General features: G+C 34.3%; 1 protein-coding gene across 1 annotated transcript; it reads left to right on the top strand.

The window, feature by feature from the left end:
• The first annotated feature begins 769 nt into the window (after positions 1-769).
• On the top strand, positions 770-19933 carry LOC132724472 (uncharacterized). The gene is made up of 4 exons (XM_060709342.1): positions 770-3207; positions 3546-4113; positions 15617-15783; positions 16339-19933. Exons 1-4 carry the CDS (start codon positions 785-787, stop codon positions 19691-19693), a joined length of 6513 nt encoding a protein of 2170 aa, XP_060565325.1. The 5' UTR covers positions 770-784; the 3' UTR covers positions 19694-19933.
• The last annotated feature ends 2103 nt before the right edge of the window (positions 19934-22036 follow it).

Raw genomic sequence — 22036 nt, 5'->3', positions numbered from 1 at the left:
AAGCTTTACTTAAGCTCGTTGAATGTGCCTGGTAACAGCTTTTGGTTGGCCCCCGCATGGTTTTTTTTTCAGTTCCCCGGGAAAAAAATAAAAAAAAAAAAATAGAAAAAAAATAAACCCACCCCCCCCGGCTTTGCAAGTATAACGACAGAAACACCACCAAGTAAGTCCACCAATTCAAACATCGTGCGCCGTTGAATAGTACAAATACTATTTTTGTTAAGTGCTTTAAACAATTTTAAACTTTGCTGGCCGCCCCTTGGTGGAGTTACTCGTGACAAGTTTCAATAAACCCGCGTGGGTAAAACCAAACCGTTGTTTTCTTCAGCAAGAATCTACTGAACTCATTGCTCTGTACTGGTTTGGTCCAGTCACGGTCTCGAAAGTGTGTAACTTCCTACACAATCGAACTTAAATAAATTCTCTTGAATATTTGACAAATTTATTTTAAAGAATTATTAAAACAACAACAGATTTTCTTTGCGAAGATTTGCCCATGAAACTGCGACATGGAACATCATCCTAAAATGCATTTCAACTGTTTTGTTTACGCTTTGTTTTTGGCAACCATTTACCTGTGAACAATTTTATTCATAGACGGTTGTTGACATTTTAAAATTGAGGTGAATTCACGTAATTTGCTTAATATACGTCCTTACAGGGGAAATTTTAGTTCCCATGAAGGACCATTGCAATAAAATACATCCTAAGTTTTCATATATGCATATTAAATAAAGTACAATGCACAAATAAATGTAATGCTTGAAGTATTTCTTTCAGTTTCATGAAACTTTCTGATGAGAGTGCGTACAATTGTTCCTTAAACCTGACTGAAATGGTTCCGAAAATGAAGCTTCCGGAATTTCCGATATTTCAAATCTTGGGTATAATCTGTAGAGACCGAAACCGTATTTATTTGACGGAATATAGCGGACGAGCGAAACATATAATAATTCATACGGAAATAAAACACTGCTCGATAAATTTGAAAAGCCTGGACAACTTACTGACTATTGGAGATACACGCGTTCTTGTCGTCGCAGGGAAAATAGAACCCAACGATGAAACTGTTGACAACGATCAAAATGCTGGACTAAATAATCTAGTCACTTTTCTTTACGAAAAATTAGGTTCTGAAAACCAAAGTCTAACACACGTGTTGAAAATTAATTCTTCTTATCCAGAATTAGCTGAAATTATGCTGAAAAATATAACAATAGATGTGCAGCAGAACCAAATGTCAAAGATGTTTCCAAATTTGCAATCACTCGAGCTCCCTAGTAATCTACTAACGTCACCTCCGTTTTTCTTTCCATGGACAGATACCGTGGCAATGCTTCCAAGAAATCTATCCAGAAGCCCGTTGATGCAAAATCATTATAGTGCCGTAGATTTTATCAAAGTGCCGAGCAATGTATTCAGACGATATTTTAATTTGGAAGGAAACGAAATAAAGAATTTGAGTGAATACGTATTCCATGGACATATTGATAAATTAAGTCTAAAAGGAAATGGACTGTACGCAATAGGTAGCAAAACATTCAGAAAATTGACAAGTGTGCAGAACATTGATTTAAGTAATAACATGCTTCAAAATATACCACGTGATTCTTTCAAAGGTCTAAGGTCATTACAGAAGCTTGAACTGGGCGGGAATATGATAATTACATTGCCGGCTGATATATTTGATGATCTGTCTTCGTTACGATACCTTGGTTTAGCGAACAATTCACTTACAACGCTTCCGACAGCAATATTTCATCCGTTACAGAATATCGAGGTCATTCGACTAGAACATAACCAAATTGTCAGAATCAATCCGGATTCATTTTCTTTGAGTGTCGTTAAGTTGAAGGAAATTCACTTTCAATTTAACCCGATCACAGATTTACCGTATTTTCCGTTCTATTTAAGAGGACTAAAACTTGTCAACTTCCGTGCCACGAATATATCGTTTGGAAACTTTACTGATTTCTTACTTGGATTTGTTGATTTCCAGTTGTATAATACAGTGGTCGACACAGGCAGTGACTCAGACGTATCAGACGTTCTCAAACGAGACGAAGTTCTTAGAAAAGTAGATTTAAGTGACTGTAACATCACCAATATTCAATTAACAAAGCATCTACCGCAAGAAAGTTCTAAACTTCTCACCGTGCTTTTGCTCCATTACAAATTCGACCTAACAAATAATCCAATCAAATGTGATTGCAATATTAATCCACTGGTAGATTTTATGAACGGTAAGGCTGAAAATGGTTCCATTCCAAAGAATGATTATTATTTCAATGAATGGATTTGCCAGTCCCCAACTGAACTGAACGGACATAAAATGTTATCTGTCAATGCAGAGGTAACATATTGTGAAGTAAATGTCCCAAAATGTCCAAGAGAGTGCGTTTGTTACAAGAGAACGAAATTAGAACATTTAATAGTCGATTGCAGGGATAAAGGATTGGATATGTTCCACACCATCTTACCGGACGGAAAGCTTGAATTATGGTATAGCGGTAATAACATAACTAACATCAACAACGTACCTTATCCGGAGAGAATAGTTGTATTTGATGTAAGCAGAAACAAATTAGAATCATTAAGTGGAGATGTGATAAGGCGAATGACGTCATTACACACTTTACGGTTTCATTCCAATGTGTTGGCCTATATTCCAAAGGAGATTACAAATCTCGTCTTGAAATCTGTAACAATATTTCCAAATGCATTAACCTGTGACTGTAATACACTGTGGCTGAAAAATTGGATCAGAAATAACAAAAACGTGATACTGAATTGGAACAAAGTATCATGTAAGGTAGAGAATGAAGAAGGAATGGTTATGCTAGAGGTACCAGACGACAAATTTACATGTGACGAAGAATTTGATCAACTCGGAAAAGTTGTTTTACCCACGGTGACTTGCTCAGTGTTAACACTGATTTTTATGATAATCTTTGCAGTGGTATACGCGTACCGGCTAGAATGCAAGGTTTTGATGTTTGTTTACTTTGGAATACATCCGTTTGACAGAGATTCGCAAGAACGCCGAGAACATCTTGACTGTGTTATTGTGCACTCGGGCCTGCAAACAGAGTGGGTAATGGACGAAATAGTAACTTTATTGGAAAATCAAAATTACGACTTCGTTGTATGTGATATGGCAAGAGATTTTGTCATAGGGTACTCATTTCAGGAGAATCTAACACAACTGTGAGGCACAGTAAGCGAATGATAGTTTGCCTATCAGACGATTGGCAGACGACTTCTGACAGTTTTATCACGGCTTGGCTGATTGCGCAGGAAAAGATACGGGCAACAAGATCCCATTACGGCATCATTGTTTCACATGGAATCAACAGAACAAATATACGCGACAAAGATTTGAATAGATTTATTAAGCGCGGGAGATTTGTCGATTCTAAAGATAGATTGTTCAGAAATAAAATAATATATTACATGCCACAAGTTGTGAAACCAAAATTCGACTCAAAGACAAGTGTACATTTTAGTAGGTCTAATACGCACATGTCTAGATGCTTTATTGACAGTGTATGTAAGGAAAGTTTTCCAGAAGGAACAGTAAATGACTCGCAAGCCTTTGCCGACTCTGATCATCAATCACTTGCCCCAAAAGCTTGCATGCAAAGCCACGCGTTTATTTCGTATCACAAAAATGACTTTGATTACGTTTTGAACGTGTTACTTCCCTTACTTGAAGAGAAAGGATTTAGTTGTTGCATATCGGATAGAGATTTTGTTGCCGGTGCTTCCATTGAGGAAAACATTCTGAATGCAGTTGAAAGAAGTGATAGAACAATTTTTATATTGACACCGGCTCATGTACAAGATGAATGGTCTTTGTTTACTTTCAGGGTAGGTTATGAGAGGGCTCTTCGTGAAAAATCTAACCATCTTCTAGTCATTATTAAAGAAGAGGTAGACTTTAAAGACCTCGATGAAGAAATAAGACATTATCTGAAAAATTATATCTGTCTTCATATTAATGACAGATGGTTTCAGAAAAAATTGTTTAATGGAATGCCGTTGTTAAAGGACCGTGAAGATTTACACACGTCTCCGTTATTTCTGAATTGTTCTAGCGTTGACGAGAATGATGTAAAAATTGACGTCAAGTGAGATATTGTACTTGTGCTATTAATAAGTGAGACTAAAAATGATTTGAGCGCTACAATAAATACCGTTTTCCGGTATATACCGGACAAGGCGCTGCTAAAATATCGCATTTTCACCCAACGGAATGAACTTTAAAACGTCTAATTCATCTCTACACAGCGACTAAACGGGATTGAATAATTGGAGTGTATGCATTTCTTAGCTCCAGTAGGTGAGGTGATTTTGATCCCTGGTGTTGCTTGTAACATCCGAGATTAGCCAAAATCATTACCTAAATTGTGTTGGTGGGCCGTAAAACCAACCAAACAAACAAACATAGTAAGGTTATTTCCTTCAAACAATGACCGTTGCTATACAGAATATGTTTAAATAAGAGACCAGTAAGACCACATATTTACATATAACGTTTTTCATACCCCAAAACAGGTTAGAAATATCTAAGCTAAATGTTTACAGGAACAAAGACATATCAACGATTTTGTTTTGAAAAAAAAATATGATTGACAATGGCGTCATTTGCTGTGCGCTGGCGTGCTGCAAGAACACCTTACTTTGTTATTTACTGTGCAGTTATTATTTTATTGTTATTGTTGTTTTTTATACTATTTTAGTATTACACACGTAAAACATTATTGTACATATTTCATGTATATACCTTTCAAAGCATATCGAATTGGCTCATTATCAAATAAACGTCTTCTAATATATACATATCGTTCTCCATAATTTTGATACATGTATGTAATAAGTAAAAGTAACCACAGCCATTTGCATGTAAGACAGAATAGCGATTGCGACATATGTAATACAATGAAGCGGTTGCCATCATTATTGGTAATGCAATATAGCGATCGTCGACATTGGTTTGCGATTTCTGCTATACACATGTATGTTATGCATGTATAATTGCGATTTTCGTCATACGTTATAAGAACAAACTAATGAAAGTACTGCAGCGGTTTTTGACGTATAGTGTTCTATTATTAACAACAGCAGCAGCAACAACAATAACAAAACTGGTCTCATTTTAAACTATCTTCAGTCTCATTACTTAGAAAAAGAAAGAAAAGCAACACAAATATTATATGGAATTCAATGAAATTTTATTTTGATGTCGAGAAAACATACACATTTTCGTCAGAAGACATCTGCCCTTGAAATCAGCAAAACTTTCAACTTTAAGGACAGATAACTTGAAAACTAACTGGATGACAGCTTAAACATTTTCTGTGATAATACAAAGCAAAGATAAAGTTTATTACATATACATTTCAATACATGTTAGACCAATTACATATTATATAGTAAATTTATGAGTAGTAACATGTACCCTGTATTGAATATAAACATTTGACAAAAGTATCTGTAAAAGAATATGTTTTCTTTGTTGATAATAACATACTTTCCGTGGTGTTTAAATTGTTCCTGACTGTAATGAAAAATTATAGCTTTCTCGCGCGTTGATAATGTGTGCGCGTATCAAGTTTACAACATAAAGCAGACGACAAAACAATGACGAATACAACGACAACAACAATAATAATAACAACAACAATGTCAATCTTGCTATCAATTCCGTTTAATTTAAAAATCCATCATCATATCAAATCCATCATCATATCAAATCAGTTAAAATGAATTATCTTCAACATTCATTATCGTAGTATTTCCTATTCGTATATTGCATTTTTAATAAAATGCAAATTATATACGCCTTGAAGCGCCTGAACTCATGTAACGGTGAAAATTCGTGATTAATAGGCGATGTTCGGCCAGATATAACGTTGATTGTAGATGTAAACAAGGAATTAGCTTTCTTAAATATATACATGTTGACTCGTGTTTACAATTCGGATTACAGTGAAAACGTCATAATTATAATGATTGGTATAAAGAATGGACTGACTTTTAAGTGAATAATGTATTGAGTGATTATTTTTATGCTTTAAACGTGATGAGCAGACGATCACCACCATCATCATCATTATCATCAACAACAACAACAACAAAAACAACAACAACACCACCACCAATCTCTATTTCATGCCAGGTAAGTTTATTTATTACATTTTATATGGCCTTGCTGAACTTCAGTTGATAGAAAACAAATCCATTCAAAGTTCCATAACTGTGTTACTACGCAAAGTGACATGGCCTTTCTATACCAATTTCGACAAAATATAGTTCATTATATTCTCATGCCACTAATATAAATGCCAACCTAGGACCATTTCCGCGTGATTGCAGCTAGAAGGCAAGTTACAAATGTATAACCTTAAGTCCCGACCTCAATAACTTCTGTTATCTGCTTGGTACCACATCAAATACCAAATTATTTAGTCTTACCAAGTACCAAGCTTTTAGTCATCCACCCTTTATAAGTATAATTTAGAGAAAATTAAATACATTTAATAAAAAATAAAAACAATAAGCAGACGACATTTTTAGCTGACGACAATTTTCCCCAGCATGCAAACTCTTTACGTATCAATAATAATTAGGTTTAAAACAATGTGTTTATAACTTTACACAAACTCAGACTATATTTTTGTTTTCGTTGAACAAATCTCCTGTGGCGACTTCCCACTCCTTTCGCTGCCCTTATGTCCACTTGGTTTGATGCCTTCTGGGTGCCCTGTTGTGGTGGCTTGGGTGTGTCGGGAGCTGCGTCCTGTGAATGTTGCCTTTGCCTTGTAGAGTGGTGGAGAAAGACCTCACGTGGCCCTATTTGCAGTGTATCAGTATTTCAGTCACGAACGAGCACCTGAGTAGAACTAAGCTAGATGGATAGCTTCCTCACATGACAGAATCCCAAGTGTCTAGCGGGATTCGAAACCGTAACCACCTGGCACTTGGCGTTCCAGCGCTCAATGTTGTAGATCAAGATAATGTTCAGAAGAAACTGATGTGGTTTAATATGAACTCGATATATCAGATTTCAGAAACCAGAGGGGCGAAACAACTACCTGTTGTTATATATGTATATTTAGTCTTAATTTCATTGTACATAACACATGTATATAAAGTTATAAAATTATGCTTTTGGGAAATCCCCTATATATACCAGATTCAGGAAATGATGGGGAAAAACAGCAACAATTCATGCAAATAAATAGATTTGACTTAGGTGCGGCCGTCCGACTTTCATAAAATTGCAATAATAAAATGGTAACGTAACGTGCATTGAAAGTAATAAAGTCGCTTGAAGTCATTTTAAATGATGTCAAACGGAAAATATTTTAACACAATGTGAGATAACCTTGATGATTTTGTTTGATTACGATCAGTCAGTCTGTCGATGTAAATGTATTAAAATGTACTAAAATGTATGTTTTTTTTTTAAATTTGATTTGTGGTTTTGCTAGATGTCTATTGAAAGGGTTTATCTTGTCTAAAATTGTTGAATTTATACACTAATTACAACATACTTCCAACAGAATAACCGTGCTTTGCAAACAACAACACTATCCTTTTGTATCCGTGTTCTTTAAGTTGTATTTTTGAAATTCCTTTTTAAATTCACACAAATTGCGCGTTCATGTAATTAATTTGTTTTTTTTATGTACAAATTTTCATATTATTCGTATATATTAATATGGATCAATCAAGAATAAAAAAATCAAAGTATTAAAATATAATCTTTTCTAGAGAACTGCCACGTGAGGTATGATAACTCACAATTTCAGCAACTTCATTAATTCACAATTTTTAATGTCACGAATTCAAGAAATATTGATTTTAAATCATCAGAATGTAATCGTGAATTCGTGAAGTTGAATTTGTAAACTGTGAAATCGTAACGTTGAAATCGTGAATTAATGGAGTTAAACTTTTGAAAGTGTCAAAACGTGAAATCTTGAAGTTGAAGTAATGAATTAGTGGTAATGAAACCGTGACTTTGTGCATTCATAAAACGGATTTAAAGGAACTTTCAATTCACACAAGGTCTTTAATTTCAAACAGCAAAACTTGACAAATCAAAAGTTAAGAATCGAGGCAGCCTACGCGGTGGCCTAACTCTATATACTTCGCCAGTCTAAATATATATATTTTTAGCTAATCCGCATAGCTCAATCGGTTAGAGCGCGGGACTTGTAATATGTACATTGTGGGTTCGATTCCCGGGCTGGCCAACTAAAATAACTAATCAGTCTTTCGGAGACTTTAAATTGAGGTCCCGTGTATGGGTGCTTAAACACTTTGCACGTTAAAGAACCATGGGAATCTGTATATTCTGAAACTGTATCTTGCAGTATCCTCCAAAATATAAAATGACAAATACTCTTCTGGAGGACTCGCCCATATGGGCAACCGGTGGCGAGTATAAATAAAATCAAATACACACACACACATATATATTTGGTCGAGGCAAATCCGTTTAGCGGCAAACGTTGAAAGAGTTAAGAGAACAAGTTGATTTCTGTTTCGTTTACTAAAAATCAAAAACCCACTGAAATTGCGTACTAGATATTCATTAAAAAAGTAATAAACAACTTAAATTTTTAAGTATATAAACATATTGGGAGATGGGTGTGTTCAAGGACACTCAAGAAAAATGTCACAACATCAACAAAATATTCTATTTATAGAAATTATCAGTATCTTCATCGTTAAACACGATACTTAATTAACCGTTAGGATACATCTCTAGATGTATGTATAGATCAACAATAAATGAACAGTACTTTTTCGTCCCAGTTACGATACGGACATATCTATGAAATATACGATGTAGTTCAAATGCAGTATCCGTAATCATAATTACCTACTCTAACCATTGCACCAGGTATGTTAAATTCTAAATACTATAGATTTTATTCATGTTAAGATAACTGCCAGTAAGTCTCTTGTACTATATATAATATTTTGTTGGTTCAATTTTACCGAATGAAATACCTTACATCCGTTTCCCCGATTGCCCACTTGAGTGCACAGACAAGGACTATGCGACTTACTCATACTATGTAACCGAATGTGGCACTGAATCATTTATCTTCAAACTTTGCCGATTTTTCTTAAATGCTGTACGTTTTAGTTACATAACTGTGTGACTTGTGCCACTCAGTCGCGCCATGCATAGGTTATTATACAACGGGCAAAACTTATGAGGTAGAACACAAGGATACAAAGTATAAAGTGGCTCTGTGGATTTTCCTTTTCGCATCTTTCGCCCTGTCAAGTTGGAAACGAGGTAAACAACAGGTTTGTCGTGTACCGCCTTTCTATTTGTGGTGTTTTCTCTTCTGCAACGCGACATATTGAAACCTTACGTTTTACGACCTCAGGCGTTTTTGCCCCACAACACAAACAGTTTACATTTTTAACAAATCAATGGCCACAGTATGGCTAATAAATAGCACAAATATTCGGAACATTTTCCATTTTAAAAAATAAGAAAGGTGCTAATTTTTGTTCACGCGCGATCGTTTTGATCAAACTTACCCTATTCAAATGCTCTTTATCCTTATTTTCTGACTTGAAACGCCAAAACAACTGCCTCAGAATTATATAACACCGAAAAGCCCTATAGTACTTTGGTTCCATGTGTTTATAATATTGCAGGTTTGTAACGTCAATTTTATCAAAGACAATTGTTATGCAGTCATATTATCATAAAGTCATTGCAAATTGTGATGACCTGTCATATAACGATGTTTAAACGGTTATTGACAAGGGGGATACCGTATATAAGATTCTCGCCACCAAGTTTACACTGGGCTATATAACCAGTCATAATTCTTAATTACTATAATATTTCATGCATAACGTTACTTAAGTCGTTCAGCTGACGTAACGTTTAGTTACGTTTGTAAAAGATTTGTTAAGAAAAGAGACTTGTTTATGAGATTTACTAGCTTATTTATTTATTTATTTATTTATTTCATACGTTAATAACAGTTATTGCATTCATCTTGGTAGGCAGTAACCAGACACCGTTTAAATTAGATTTAAAATGTGCAAATTGAATTTTGTAATAAGATTTTAAATGTATTCGTACTTCTGCTTGATTAAATCTTGAAAGATGAATTAGAAAATTCAAGGACGCGGTTAGTAAAATTGCTCGTCTTTTATAATTATAAAGTACGGTGGCTGATTTGTGCCGTCTCGCATTATGGTCCCGGGGGCGGGGCAGAGAAAAACGATAAAGTGACCATTTTATTATTTGGTGTTTTTGCCTTTTGATTCAATTGTGTATATAAATAAATGGCGGCGTGGCCAAGTCGTTTACGGACTGATATTATCAGAATTGTTGATCTCGAGGGTTTAAACCCCGCCAAGGGCAAGCCATTGTTGATTGAACAAGAAACTTTTCACTTATCTTTAGTACTGGTTGGTTCCAGAAACGGAGTGTGTTAAAGTATTCCGCTGAGGTCTTTTGACATGAGATTAATTATAATTATTAATGTTCCATTTGATGTATGTCTTAACCTATAACTTGTGTGCAGAAATTTAGATCATTCGCTCACTCCTTTTATTTCCCAGGAAATTATTCTTATTGTGAAAAAATATCCAAAATTGAAAGCACTAAAGTCGGGCTTAGAATCGCTCAGAATACGTTTTTTATTTACTTCTGAGTATTTCTTTTTTTTTCATATCTTTCTGTTTTAAGTGTCCCAGCTGATTTAAGTAAGAAATTAAGATTTTATGGGACCCCAGTTGAGTTCCTGTAGTAAGCTTTTATTGCTTCTTGTTTAATCGAATTAACTAAACTAAAGGATATCTATATTCTTACATGTCCATGCACGCGCTCATGACATTTTCTACTTTGCATTTTGTCGTTTCAGGATTAGCACGTGACACTGGGAGATTCGACTATCGTCTGCTTCAAACCGCCAAACGTTAAACAGTATCATGAAGTGGTAAAGGATGATTCACACAGAAGTAATATAAACAAAATTTGTAATGTCCATTTTTAATGTCTATGGTAAAGACTCCACGACAAGGACCTAGAGTTTGGCGCTTTGTCCTGTTGTCGCTAGCGCCAACGCGACGCACAAAAGCGTGCCAAATCAGCCACCATACATAGGTGATTAGTGTTTTTCAGACACTGATCAATGTGGCGAAGGTATGTCAGTCATCGAGTTTCCAAAATTTACGTTTGGTACGGAAAATAGCGAGATTTGTCGGATTTAAACGAAGGTAGTAACTTTATGTAGAAACATGCACACAAATACATGTACTTTAAAGGAATACTTAATGACCACCAGAAATGACACCGTGTTTATTAGTGACTTGAAAATAAATTATTTTTCCCCTGTATCTTTTGCATAATTCGTGCCAAAGTACACGTAGGTGATTGGACAATGAAATCAACAAACAGCGGATAACTAGTAAGTGGACCTCTTGACAAAGTTGTGTTGTTTTTCCTCCAGTCGCGTAACAGGAACTTATGACTAAATGAATAATGATAGATCTTAACAAAAAACGCACGCTATATAATTAACCACAAAACAACATTAAATGATCATCGTAACGGACCTTTTTCAACACAGTAAGTAAATATTTTAATATATGTACCTTTGTTTAAAAAAATGTGTTAATGCGTATTAATTCACGTACATTTTTGTACTTTAAACACATTTAAAGTTGTGTTTGCAAAATAACAGTGAAATATACTCTGTATTTATACACGTTTCAAGCATTAGCCTGACTAAAATGAATAGAACCATTTGCAGAAAGGTGAACACATACAAAGGTACAGTTATTAAAGGGACTCCACTGAGATTATTTTTTTTAAAGGACGCGAATGAAATTAATTTTTCGAGATAAATGTTCCATTTGTTTTCATATACAGCTGTAGGTCTAGACCAATAACGTGTGAGCAAAATTACAGATCATTCGCTCCCTGTACTCTTCCAAGTGTAAAATAAAACATGTCAATAAGTGAACTTCATTGAGATCCAAGTTTCTAATAAATATGAAATTTTACATACACGTAGATCAACTGAGGTAGTCAAAACGTAAATTATGATAATAAAGAAATATACTAAAAAATAAGTTCAAAATCGACATTTTGTGCTATTCCTAGCCCCATTTCACTTTTGGGTCATTTTGCACAATTAAAATGGTTATTGTAAAAAAAATAAAATAAAATAAATAGAAAATAGCCGAACTTTTGCAAACACGGTATTGGGCCAGACCTACCTCAGGTTTATGTTATTTTTTAAAAATTGGGATCTTCATGCTGCATTTTGACCTTAAAAATAAGTTTTCTTTTTTTAAGATCACTTAAAGAAGTCCAATAACTCATCCAAGCGTACTTATACCTTATATCTTTTATTACTATTATTACTATTATTATTATTATTATTATTATTATTATTATTATTATTATTATTATCATCATCATCATCATCATCATCATCATCATCATCATCATCATCATCATCATCATCATCATCATCATCATCATCATCATTCATCATCATTATCATTTAGTAGAAGCTGTAGAAAAAGAATGGCGCATAAAACATCAACAATATTTTTCACTCTGACAATAAATTAAATAATAAAATTAATGCAAAATAGAAACCAAATGACCTTAAAATAAGATGAATATAAATAAGTAATTTGTTCCAATTATAATTTAATCATGCAAAGTTTAAAGCAGCATGGCTGCAGATTCATGCTAATTTTAATGAGAATTTTGAAAATGTATATGAAAATGTATATGAAAGGTAAAATATTGTGAAATTGACTAAGATATGATTTACACTTTGCAAACGGCACTTACTATCCAAGTAAATTACCAAAAAGAGGTAAACATATTCACAAATCGCTCTTAGTGTGTAAATCACGCAGTAGAAATAGGTAGATAAAAATCAGTCACTCATTGCACATATCATGTAAATTATTATTTGTATCTTGACTTTTACTTTTCTTAAAAATCTTGATACAATTTTCTCAAGTTTGATTTTCTTGAAATAAATATGCTCTTCTGGAGGCATGCAACTTTGAAGATAGTTCTAAAGGCATAAGTGTCCGCTTCATAATATTTTACTATTAAATACATTTTCGTTTAAACTAGCATGTATCTGGAGGCATGCCACTTTAAAACTGCAAAAATGATAGGCTATTGTATACTAGAGGTTAGATAAATACCCACTGATCAGACTGAATTTTTGAACATAGACCGTATTGTTTGGTGATTTATTATAATATAGTCTAAAATAACCTTTAGCCTTGAAGAAAAGAGTTGATTTTATGACGTCATCCTTTATTTTAGTGAATCAGGAGTTTAAAAAGTGGACTAAACAGAACGTTTAGTTAAATATTTGAATTTATTTGCATAGCCTTTAAGCACGGATGTGCAGACTGGTCTGCCTCTATATGTACAGCGCAAAGGCAAGTCATTTCCGGCCATGCAGGCTAAGGGCTAATGATGAAGTAAGATTGTATAATATTTCAATCACAGCTTTGTTAAAACCATCTGCTCTGTTGACATACTGGCTTTGATTCATAGAAAGCGTTCTCAAGAACTTTTTAAGCTAAGCTACGAGTACGTGTGTGGCGCCATTATATGTCGCATCGCCGCTTAATGTCGCACTTGCGAAAAATCCTATTGCGATAACTGCTGCAAGAGTTACGTACAAAATTAAAAGAATTCGACTCGACAAGTGAGTAGACCATCGTGTCTTCGTGTCTCCGACCTTGACTACGGAGGAGCAAAGACACGACGAAACGATAAATTGGCCTGATGTTGTAGCTCAAATCCACGACATATGGGATGCTAAAAAACAACAACAAAAAAAAAAACAAAAAAAAAAAAAGAACAAAAAAAAACAAAAACAAAAAAAAAAACAAAAAAAAAAACCGTACACATAAGTGTTTTATCACCATGGAGGTCTTGAGCATAAGATATGGTCGTCATTTTTAATACCGGCTAGATAACTTCAATTTTAACTAAATGTTTTGTACATCACAGCAAATCCTTTCCTGTCTGATAGATAGCTAGTCCCAAGATAACTTACATAACGTTGATATTGACAATTATTTAACACAAATTTTGGTTTTGCGACATTTAACATCATTTAACGTCAAAACATTTTGTGGCAATATCGCGACATTTAGTGACAATAACGCGACATTTGACGTCGTTGCGACATATAACGGCACCGCATGCTCGGGAGGGCTCAAAAGTGAGACTACATGTAAAGTATTAGTTACAAATATTTTGACAGGTTATAAGATTTATTGTGATCTCTTGTGCGTGTGGCTTCAACAAAGTTTTTGAAAAACAGTTACGTTCTAATCATTAGTAAAACAAAAGGTTACATGGTCATTTTTACAAAACTGGCACGGACGATTGGAAGTCTCGTTAAAGCTCTCTTTTTTTAGAAATATTTCAAAGTTTAGATTATTTTACAAATGAAAAATTGTGTCATTCATTTGAACCATTAAGAGTATCATCCCATATATTACTAGTAGAGAATGGTCTTAATCTTTTGCTACGCCATTTAAGATCCTGTATGTTGTAATTAAGGATGTAACTACATTTGAGTGAAATTTTATATATGTTTATAATCATGCTTCTAAAACAATTTGAAACATCGAAGAATATGTCAAGTATGTACTGCAAATGTTTGTTGTAGAATGTGTTATGTAGATAAAAATACATACCATCAAAGTACTGGAGAAGACCTGACAAATTCATAGATTTGTTAAATACCGAAAGCCAAAATGTAATAAGAATGCTCGGAAAATTTATTTGAAATGCTTTTGTGAAGCGGAACGATTTGTTGTATAGAAATACTGATAAGACTTTAGAATATGTTCATTATTGTATCTAAATATGTTACTATAAATACACATCACATAAATATACCAAAAGCACCATCATCTGTTTAGCTATTCTTATATCTCGATTGTTTTTGTACGATTTGCTTTGATAATAGGTATGTAGTTATAAGCCAATTTCGGTTGATAGATCTTTATTTTTCGTTTCGTTAAAGGAAATAAATTCGAATTATTTTACAAAGGTGTCATATTTGTCTTTCTACTTCGAAAAACGTTGCATTTAAAGTATAATAATACTGTTGATTGTTTCTATGCAATGAATTTACTAATAATTATTTCATGCGACATTTTCCTTATTTACTTTAATATGCATAAATGCCTTGTTTTAGTATATTTGTTACATATCTCTGTCTATCATGATATTATGCTATGCTTGTCCTCATGAGCTTTTAGCCTGACGAACTGAATAATAAATTGGTCCTATCTAAAATATATAAAATCATAGGCGAGGGTTATATTGCAAATAACGGTATATACGGACATATAACATGTAAAAAATCTTCATAACGAATATTTGATATAGCAAACGTCTTTTGTTTAAGGCAAAATAACACTTAATCAATAAATTTACAGCAGTCGTTTATATAAGACTATATAAGTGTCCCGATCATCCAATGAAAAGCGACTTTACAAATGGGCAGAATATAATATGGATAACAACATTGTTTTAGACTTAATTCTCTTACAGAGTATGGCTTTGGTGAGATCGAGCATATTAGTGTGTTACTGTGTGGCTATGGTAACTTCTACGAACACGGAAATGGATGTACCAACTCCATGTGTCACAGAGGTCAATATCAAGGACATGTTCAGCTATTTTCACATGAATGGGCGACCTCTTAAGTCCGTAGGATAGTATGTATTACATTTGTAACATTTTACGATTGGATAATTTACAATTGTGCATCAAATGTCTATATTTTGATTGCCTTGGTTGCGTTTCATAGAAAGTCCTATTTTGAAACCGAAACTGGGTTACCTTTTGTTTTTAAACAAAATGTCCTAACTTTTTACTCCTACATGAATGCTATGACTTAATTCTTCAATTGTTGCGAGCCTCTGGTGAGCATAATATTGTTAAATTCAACAAGGTCAATAAATCTGGTAATAACCCTGGATGACTTCAATATTCTATTGATCAAATGCCTAAAATAAGTCCGGTTTACAGTAAAAAAAATCAGAATAGTTCTATGACGCACCTATAGTGTAACGTTAACATTAGCGCGTCTTTTACGATTTGTTTGTATACACGCTTTAAAAATATAACACTGGAATATTATCATTCTCATTAATTAAATGGCTTTATTTTACTCATGCGACGTAGTGAATATGATAAAGAATACATGTAAATTGTTTGACCTTTTATGTACCAGGAATAATTCTGATAATAGTAAATGTTTTGTTTTTCAGCATATTGTTCATTCTTGAAGAAAGTGAGGCAACTTGTTCACTCAATACAACCAAGATTGTTGACGAAATGGCACTTCCAGCATCCCCGAGAGCAGACACAATAGTGTTTGCATGCCGGCAACGGAAGCATCTTTATATGACAGAGTACAACGGTGAGCAACACGACCATATTATCATTGATGTACAGGTTTCCAACTGCACACTTGACATTCCCAATTTTGACAATCTTCTTAATGTAGGAGATACCAAAGTATTCATTGTTGCATCAAATATATCAAGGTTACAAATACCGAATGGTCGTAGAAATGTGAAACCCGAAGGTTTGCAAAATATCGTTGCGTTAGTATACATTCATTTGTACAAAGATGTTCCTCAACTGACAGATATTTTTGATACCAATCAAACATATCCTCAGCTAGCAGAAATTGAGCTGAACAATATGTCTCTTCAAATCTTGCCTGAGAACATCAATGTAATATTTCCAAATCTACAAAGTTTAGAACTTCCAAAGAACAACCTGATATGGCCTCCTGAGCAATTCCCATGGATTCAATCGACAGTTAGATTGCCGAAAAATATGTCACGCAGCCCATTCATGCAAAGTCATTACAGTAAATCGGAGTATGTGGATATGCCGGATTATATATTCCGACGGTATTTTACTCTCGATGACAATCGGATAGAGAACCTAAGCAACTTTTCATTTCATGGAGTATTGCACAAGATAAGCCTCAGAAGAAATGGTTTGAACACTTTAGGAAACGCAACATTTACAAATGTTAGCGGGCTACAAAATCTCGATCTGGGTGAAAATAATTTACAATATCTGCCTGAACAGGTTTTCACGGGTTTGACATATCTAAAATGTCTGATATTGAAAGCAAACAAGCTTCAGAACTTATCTGCTTTGTTATTCGACGACTTATATTCAATCAAGTTCTTAGATCTATCCAATAACTCGATTTCCTCCCTACCAGCAGGTCTGTTTACAAACCTTATCAAGCTTGAGGAACTACGATTAGAGTACAACCAGCTTCAGGTCGTCAGCCCCAATGCTTTTCCAATTTCATCTATACATCTAAAGAAGTTACATTTCCAATTTAATCCGATTCAAACACTCCCAGAATTTCCGTTCTGGATTAGAAGCCTCATATTAGCCAATTTCCATGCTACAAACATAAGAATTGATAATTTCACGGAATTTCTTGAAAGTATGGATGAGTTGAAAGTGCTTTCCAGTATAATTGATTCTGCCAGTAACTCAGATGCAAAAGATCTGCTTGAAAGGGCAGATGTTTTAAGGAAGATCGATTTGTCAAACTCTAATATTAGCAGTCTCCAGTTGGAGGACAATTTACCAAAGGAACTTGATATTTTTCTACTTATTATTTTACTCCATTTTGAATTTGACCTAAAGGGCAATCCATTAATGTGCGATTGCAAGATAAATAACATTTCGCAGTTTATAGATACAAAAGTAGTGAATGGAACAATTTCCGACGATGAATATTTTTTCAACGACTGGGTGTGTCAATCACCAGTTGAATTGGCCGGGAAAAAGTTACTTAAGGTAGAATCCAAGGACACCTACTGTGGCATAAACCTCACTGACTGTCCTTTAGAATGCACCTGTTCTAGAAGATCAACTGTTAATCGTATCATTGTTGACTGCAGGAAAAAGAAGTTATCGACTATACACAATAAACTGCCAATGGGTCTGTTAGAACTGTGGTATAGTGGTAATAATATAACGGAAATAAAAGAACTAGCACACGCTGAAAACATTTACACATTAGACGTAAGTTTCAATAACATTGTCTATCTTGATTCGAACCTGTTTACAAAAATGCTTTCACTAAAGGAAATGCGGTTACAAGCAAACGCTCTTGCCTATTTACCGAGCACTCTTATGGAAATTAAATTTATAAGTGTAACAATCTGGCCAAATCCCTTTACATGTGACTGCAAAACATTGTGGATGAAAAGCTGGTTAGTGGATAATCGAAATGTCATTATAGAGTCGGACAAAGTGACTTGCAAAATCGAAAAGGAAAAAGGAATGCGTTTTACTGAAGTTTCCAATGAAAAGTTTGTTTGTCATGAAAATTCTGTTTTTGATGAAACTAGATATGTTGTTTTACCGTCAGTGGTCTGTTCAACAATTGTTGTTATTGTATTGATATTTTCGATTCTTATCTATGCCTACAGGCTAGAATGTAAGGTCCTTCTTTTCGTCTACTTTGGCGTTCATCCATTTGACAAAGACTGTGCAAAGCTTGATGAAGACATAGACTGTGTAATTGTACATTCCGGAATAGAAACAGACTGGGTCATGGATAGAATTGTGACATTGCTAGAAAACGAAAATTACCGTTTTGTTGTTTGCGATATGGCGAGGGATTTCGTTATCGGATTTTCGTTTCAAGAAAATCTTACTAGAACTGTAAGGCACAGTAAAAGAATGATATTCTGTTTATCAAACGACTGGTCCACGTCCTCCGAGAAACTCCTCATTGCTTGGCGAATTGCCCAAGAAAAGATCAAAGAAACCAAGTCGCATTACGGTATTATCGTATCACATGAAATGAACATTAAGGACATAAATGAAAAAGATTTAAAGCTGTTTGTGAAACGAGGGAGGTTTGTAGATTCAAACGATAAATTTTTCAAAGATAAAATTGTGTACTATATGCCTCAGGTTGACAGCCCGAGCGTAGATAATGTCCAAATTGTACGGTTCAGAAGAAAAAGCGAGTACATTTCAAAATGTTTTATAAATAGTTATTGCGAAGACGTGGTTGAATATCATGAGAACGAGACCGAAGATGGTGCTAACATCAAACTGAATACTCATGTTTTTATTTCATATCACGACGATGACTTTGATTATGTATTAAAAGAACTGTTGCCGATGCTTGAACAAAATGACTTCAGCTATTGTATAGCAGATAGAGATTTTGTCCCTGGCGCTTCTAAAGAGGAAAATATTCTCAATGCCATTAACCGCTGTCATAGAACATTATTCATCATGTCTCAGTCACACGTGGACAATGAATGGTCATTATTCACATTTAGGGCTGCTTATGAAAAGTCATTAAGAGAAAAATCAAATCATCTTCTAGTGTTAATTAAAGAAGAAGTGGAGCGTGAAAAGCTGGATGAAGAAGTCAGACATTATTTACATAATTACATTTGTCTGAATGTAAACGACAAGTGGTTTGAAAAGAAGTTGTTTAATGGACTTCCTTTACTGAAAGACAGAGAGGATCTTCACACATCTCCACTCTTTCTAGGAAATGCAGACCTCAAAGAGGAAGATATCTCTGTTGACTGCGAACAGATAACTGAGATCTGAGAGAAGACAATTTGATATCAACAATTTAAGTTATGGTGTCCCAATGTGATAAACTGTGATATCATACAGTAAAAGATATTGTATGAGTCGGCCGTATTGACCACATGTTTACGTCATCGATGCATTTCTTTTTCAGAATTGGGTTTAAATTGTATATGAATAATGTATATTAAGAATACAGATAAATGAGTGTTGGTAGTATATTACAATATAATTAAAATAAAATATTCCAAAATGTAATACTTGCTTATTCGTCACCAATCAGTCGATATCAATTTTAACTACATTATATCGAATCATAAGTGTGGCTCATGAGTATGTTATAAATGCTATATGAACAATTATAGTCACAGAGATGATGATGATGATGATGATGATGATGATGATGATGATGAAAATCTAAGATTTAGGATTTTATAAGTACAGTGGGTTTTTCGTTTAGGGCACACGCTTTTTATTACTTGGGGACCATACGCCGCTTTTCATGGAATGGCACGGAAGTGTCACATTGAAGGTTCCATGATTACCGCCGTATGAACACATCTGCGGATGTTTCTAAATTCAAAATTTTACTATTTCACGTTTAAATGTTGAATTCTGCTTAAGCCGGTGCTAGGGGGCGTGGACGGTAATTTGCATTTTCCAGTACCGTCCATGAACAGGCTCAATCAAACCGAGCCTGCAACATTTTCAATTTTGCCGTGTTGGGCTTTCTTTAGGGAATCTATATTTATCTATTTTATGATCACATCCGTGTTATTTGTGCCGTGTGGCGGCTGTAAAAAGTCTCCCCGTACATTTAATCAATGATGTTATATTTTCGATCCTTGAAGATCGTTCAGCACGACATTATTGTTGTGCTTGTGGTATTTTTAGTTTCAACTTTTCGGCATTTTCTATATGGGTGGTTCCAATATTCCTACTTGAATAATGTTGAATCACCCTTAGGATATGTTGCCTGCTTTTTAAATTGTCTTTTGACGTCTTATCTGTGATACGCAGGCTTCATAACCTCTGATCCCCTTTCAAAATTCCATTTTATTTAGTTCCGCCCATTGTTTTCTCGTTTAGGGCACACGCTTTTTATTACTTGGGGACCATACGCCGCTTTTCATGGAATGGCACGGAAGTGTCACATTGAAGGTTCCATGATTACCGCCGTATGAACACATCTGCGGATGTTTCTAAATTCAAAATTTTACTATTTCACGTTTAAATGTTGAATTCTGCTTAAGCCGGTGCTAGGGGGCGGGGACGGTAATTTGCATTTTCCAGTACCGTCCATGAACAGGCTCAATCAAACCGAGCCTGCAACATTTTCAATTTTGCCGTGTTGGGCTTTCTTTAGGGAATCTATATTTATCTATTTTAACGTTAAACACGGTTATCTGGTCTCCGTTTAACCGGTTAGCATTTTTTCTAACCGTGACACCACTTACAAAAAGTGTATCAGCAACCTTTTACAGCGTATATGAATATATTCAAAAACTAATAGATACAACAATATTGAAAAATAAGAAAAGATAATTTTCACAGCAATAGGTACAAAGCACGGCATTGAAATGGTCAGTAGTCAATTAAACAACTTTAACAACAAAGCAGTTTAAAAGAGCACAGTTTATACAATAGCATATAAAATATAACACTGTCAAATGTACGTGTTAAATTATAATGTAATAATGAAACATGTATACATGTATTACAGAACAGACGACGAAAATCTGTTTTTCATGTTGTAAAATAAAGTGTAAAGTTAGACGGAGTTGCTCCCCTTACTTAGAGGCAGATCACAATCATCACATGGCTGCAATCACTGTTTGACAGGAATTCCGAGAACGATTCTCTTATAGTTAATTAGGTTTAAACATCAAACCGAGATACCATTAAACTCGGAATATATCCTTATTAGACAGGACGCTTTTCATATATGGATGTAAGAAAAGGTCGACTTAAAACTAAATGAAAGACGCATACGATAACTGTAGCCTGCTATTTTGTGTTTGAAGATATCACTTGGATATCTTCAGAAAATAATTGCATTGAAATCAATTTAACGGAATTCTGTTCACCAGAATGTGATTGTTTACCAATTTAGGAACAATAATGTAATGAACGAGACAGTTACCTTCTCTTACCACAGCTGTTTGTATCTTAAACAGTAATATCATCATCTTAGTGCATTAACGGGCTAACTTTTTAATTAAATTTAAAAAAGCAATGCATTAGAAATGCTTTTTGATACAAATTTCCATCACTTACGATTAAGTATTTATATAAATTAGGGAGTTAAAACTAGCTGAATATATATACGAAAAAAATCATCATCTTATTCATATAATTATG

This window comes from Ruditapes philippinarum, unplaced genomic scaffold (assembly GCF_026571515.1).
Source record: "Ruditapes philippinarum isolate M1 unplaced genomic scaffold, ASM2657151v2 ctg176_1_1_1_1, whole genome shotgun sequence".
NCBI classification, from domain to species: domain Eukaryota; kingdom Metazoa; phylum Mollusca; class Bivalvia; order Venerida; family Veneridae; genus Ruditapes; species Ruditapes philippinarum.
The sequence above is the reverse complement of the archived record's forward strand: the minus strand, read 5'-3'. Positions and strand labels throughout refer to the sequence as shown.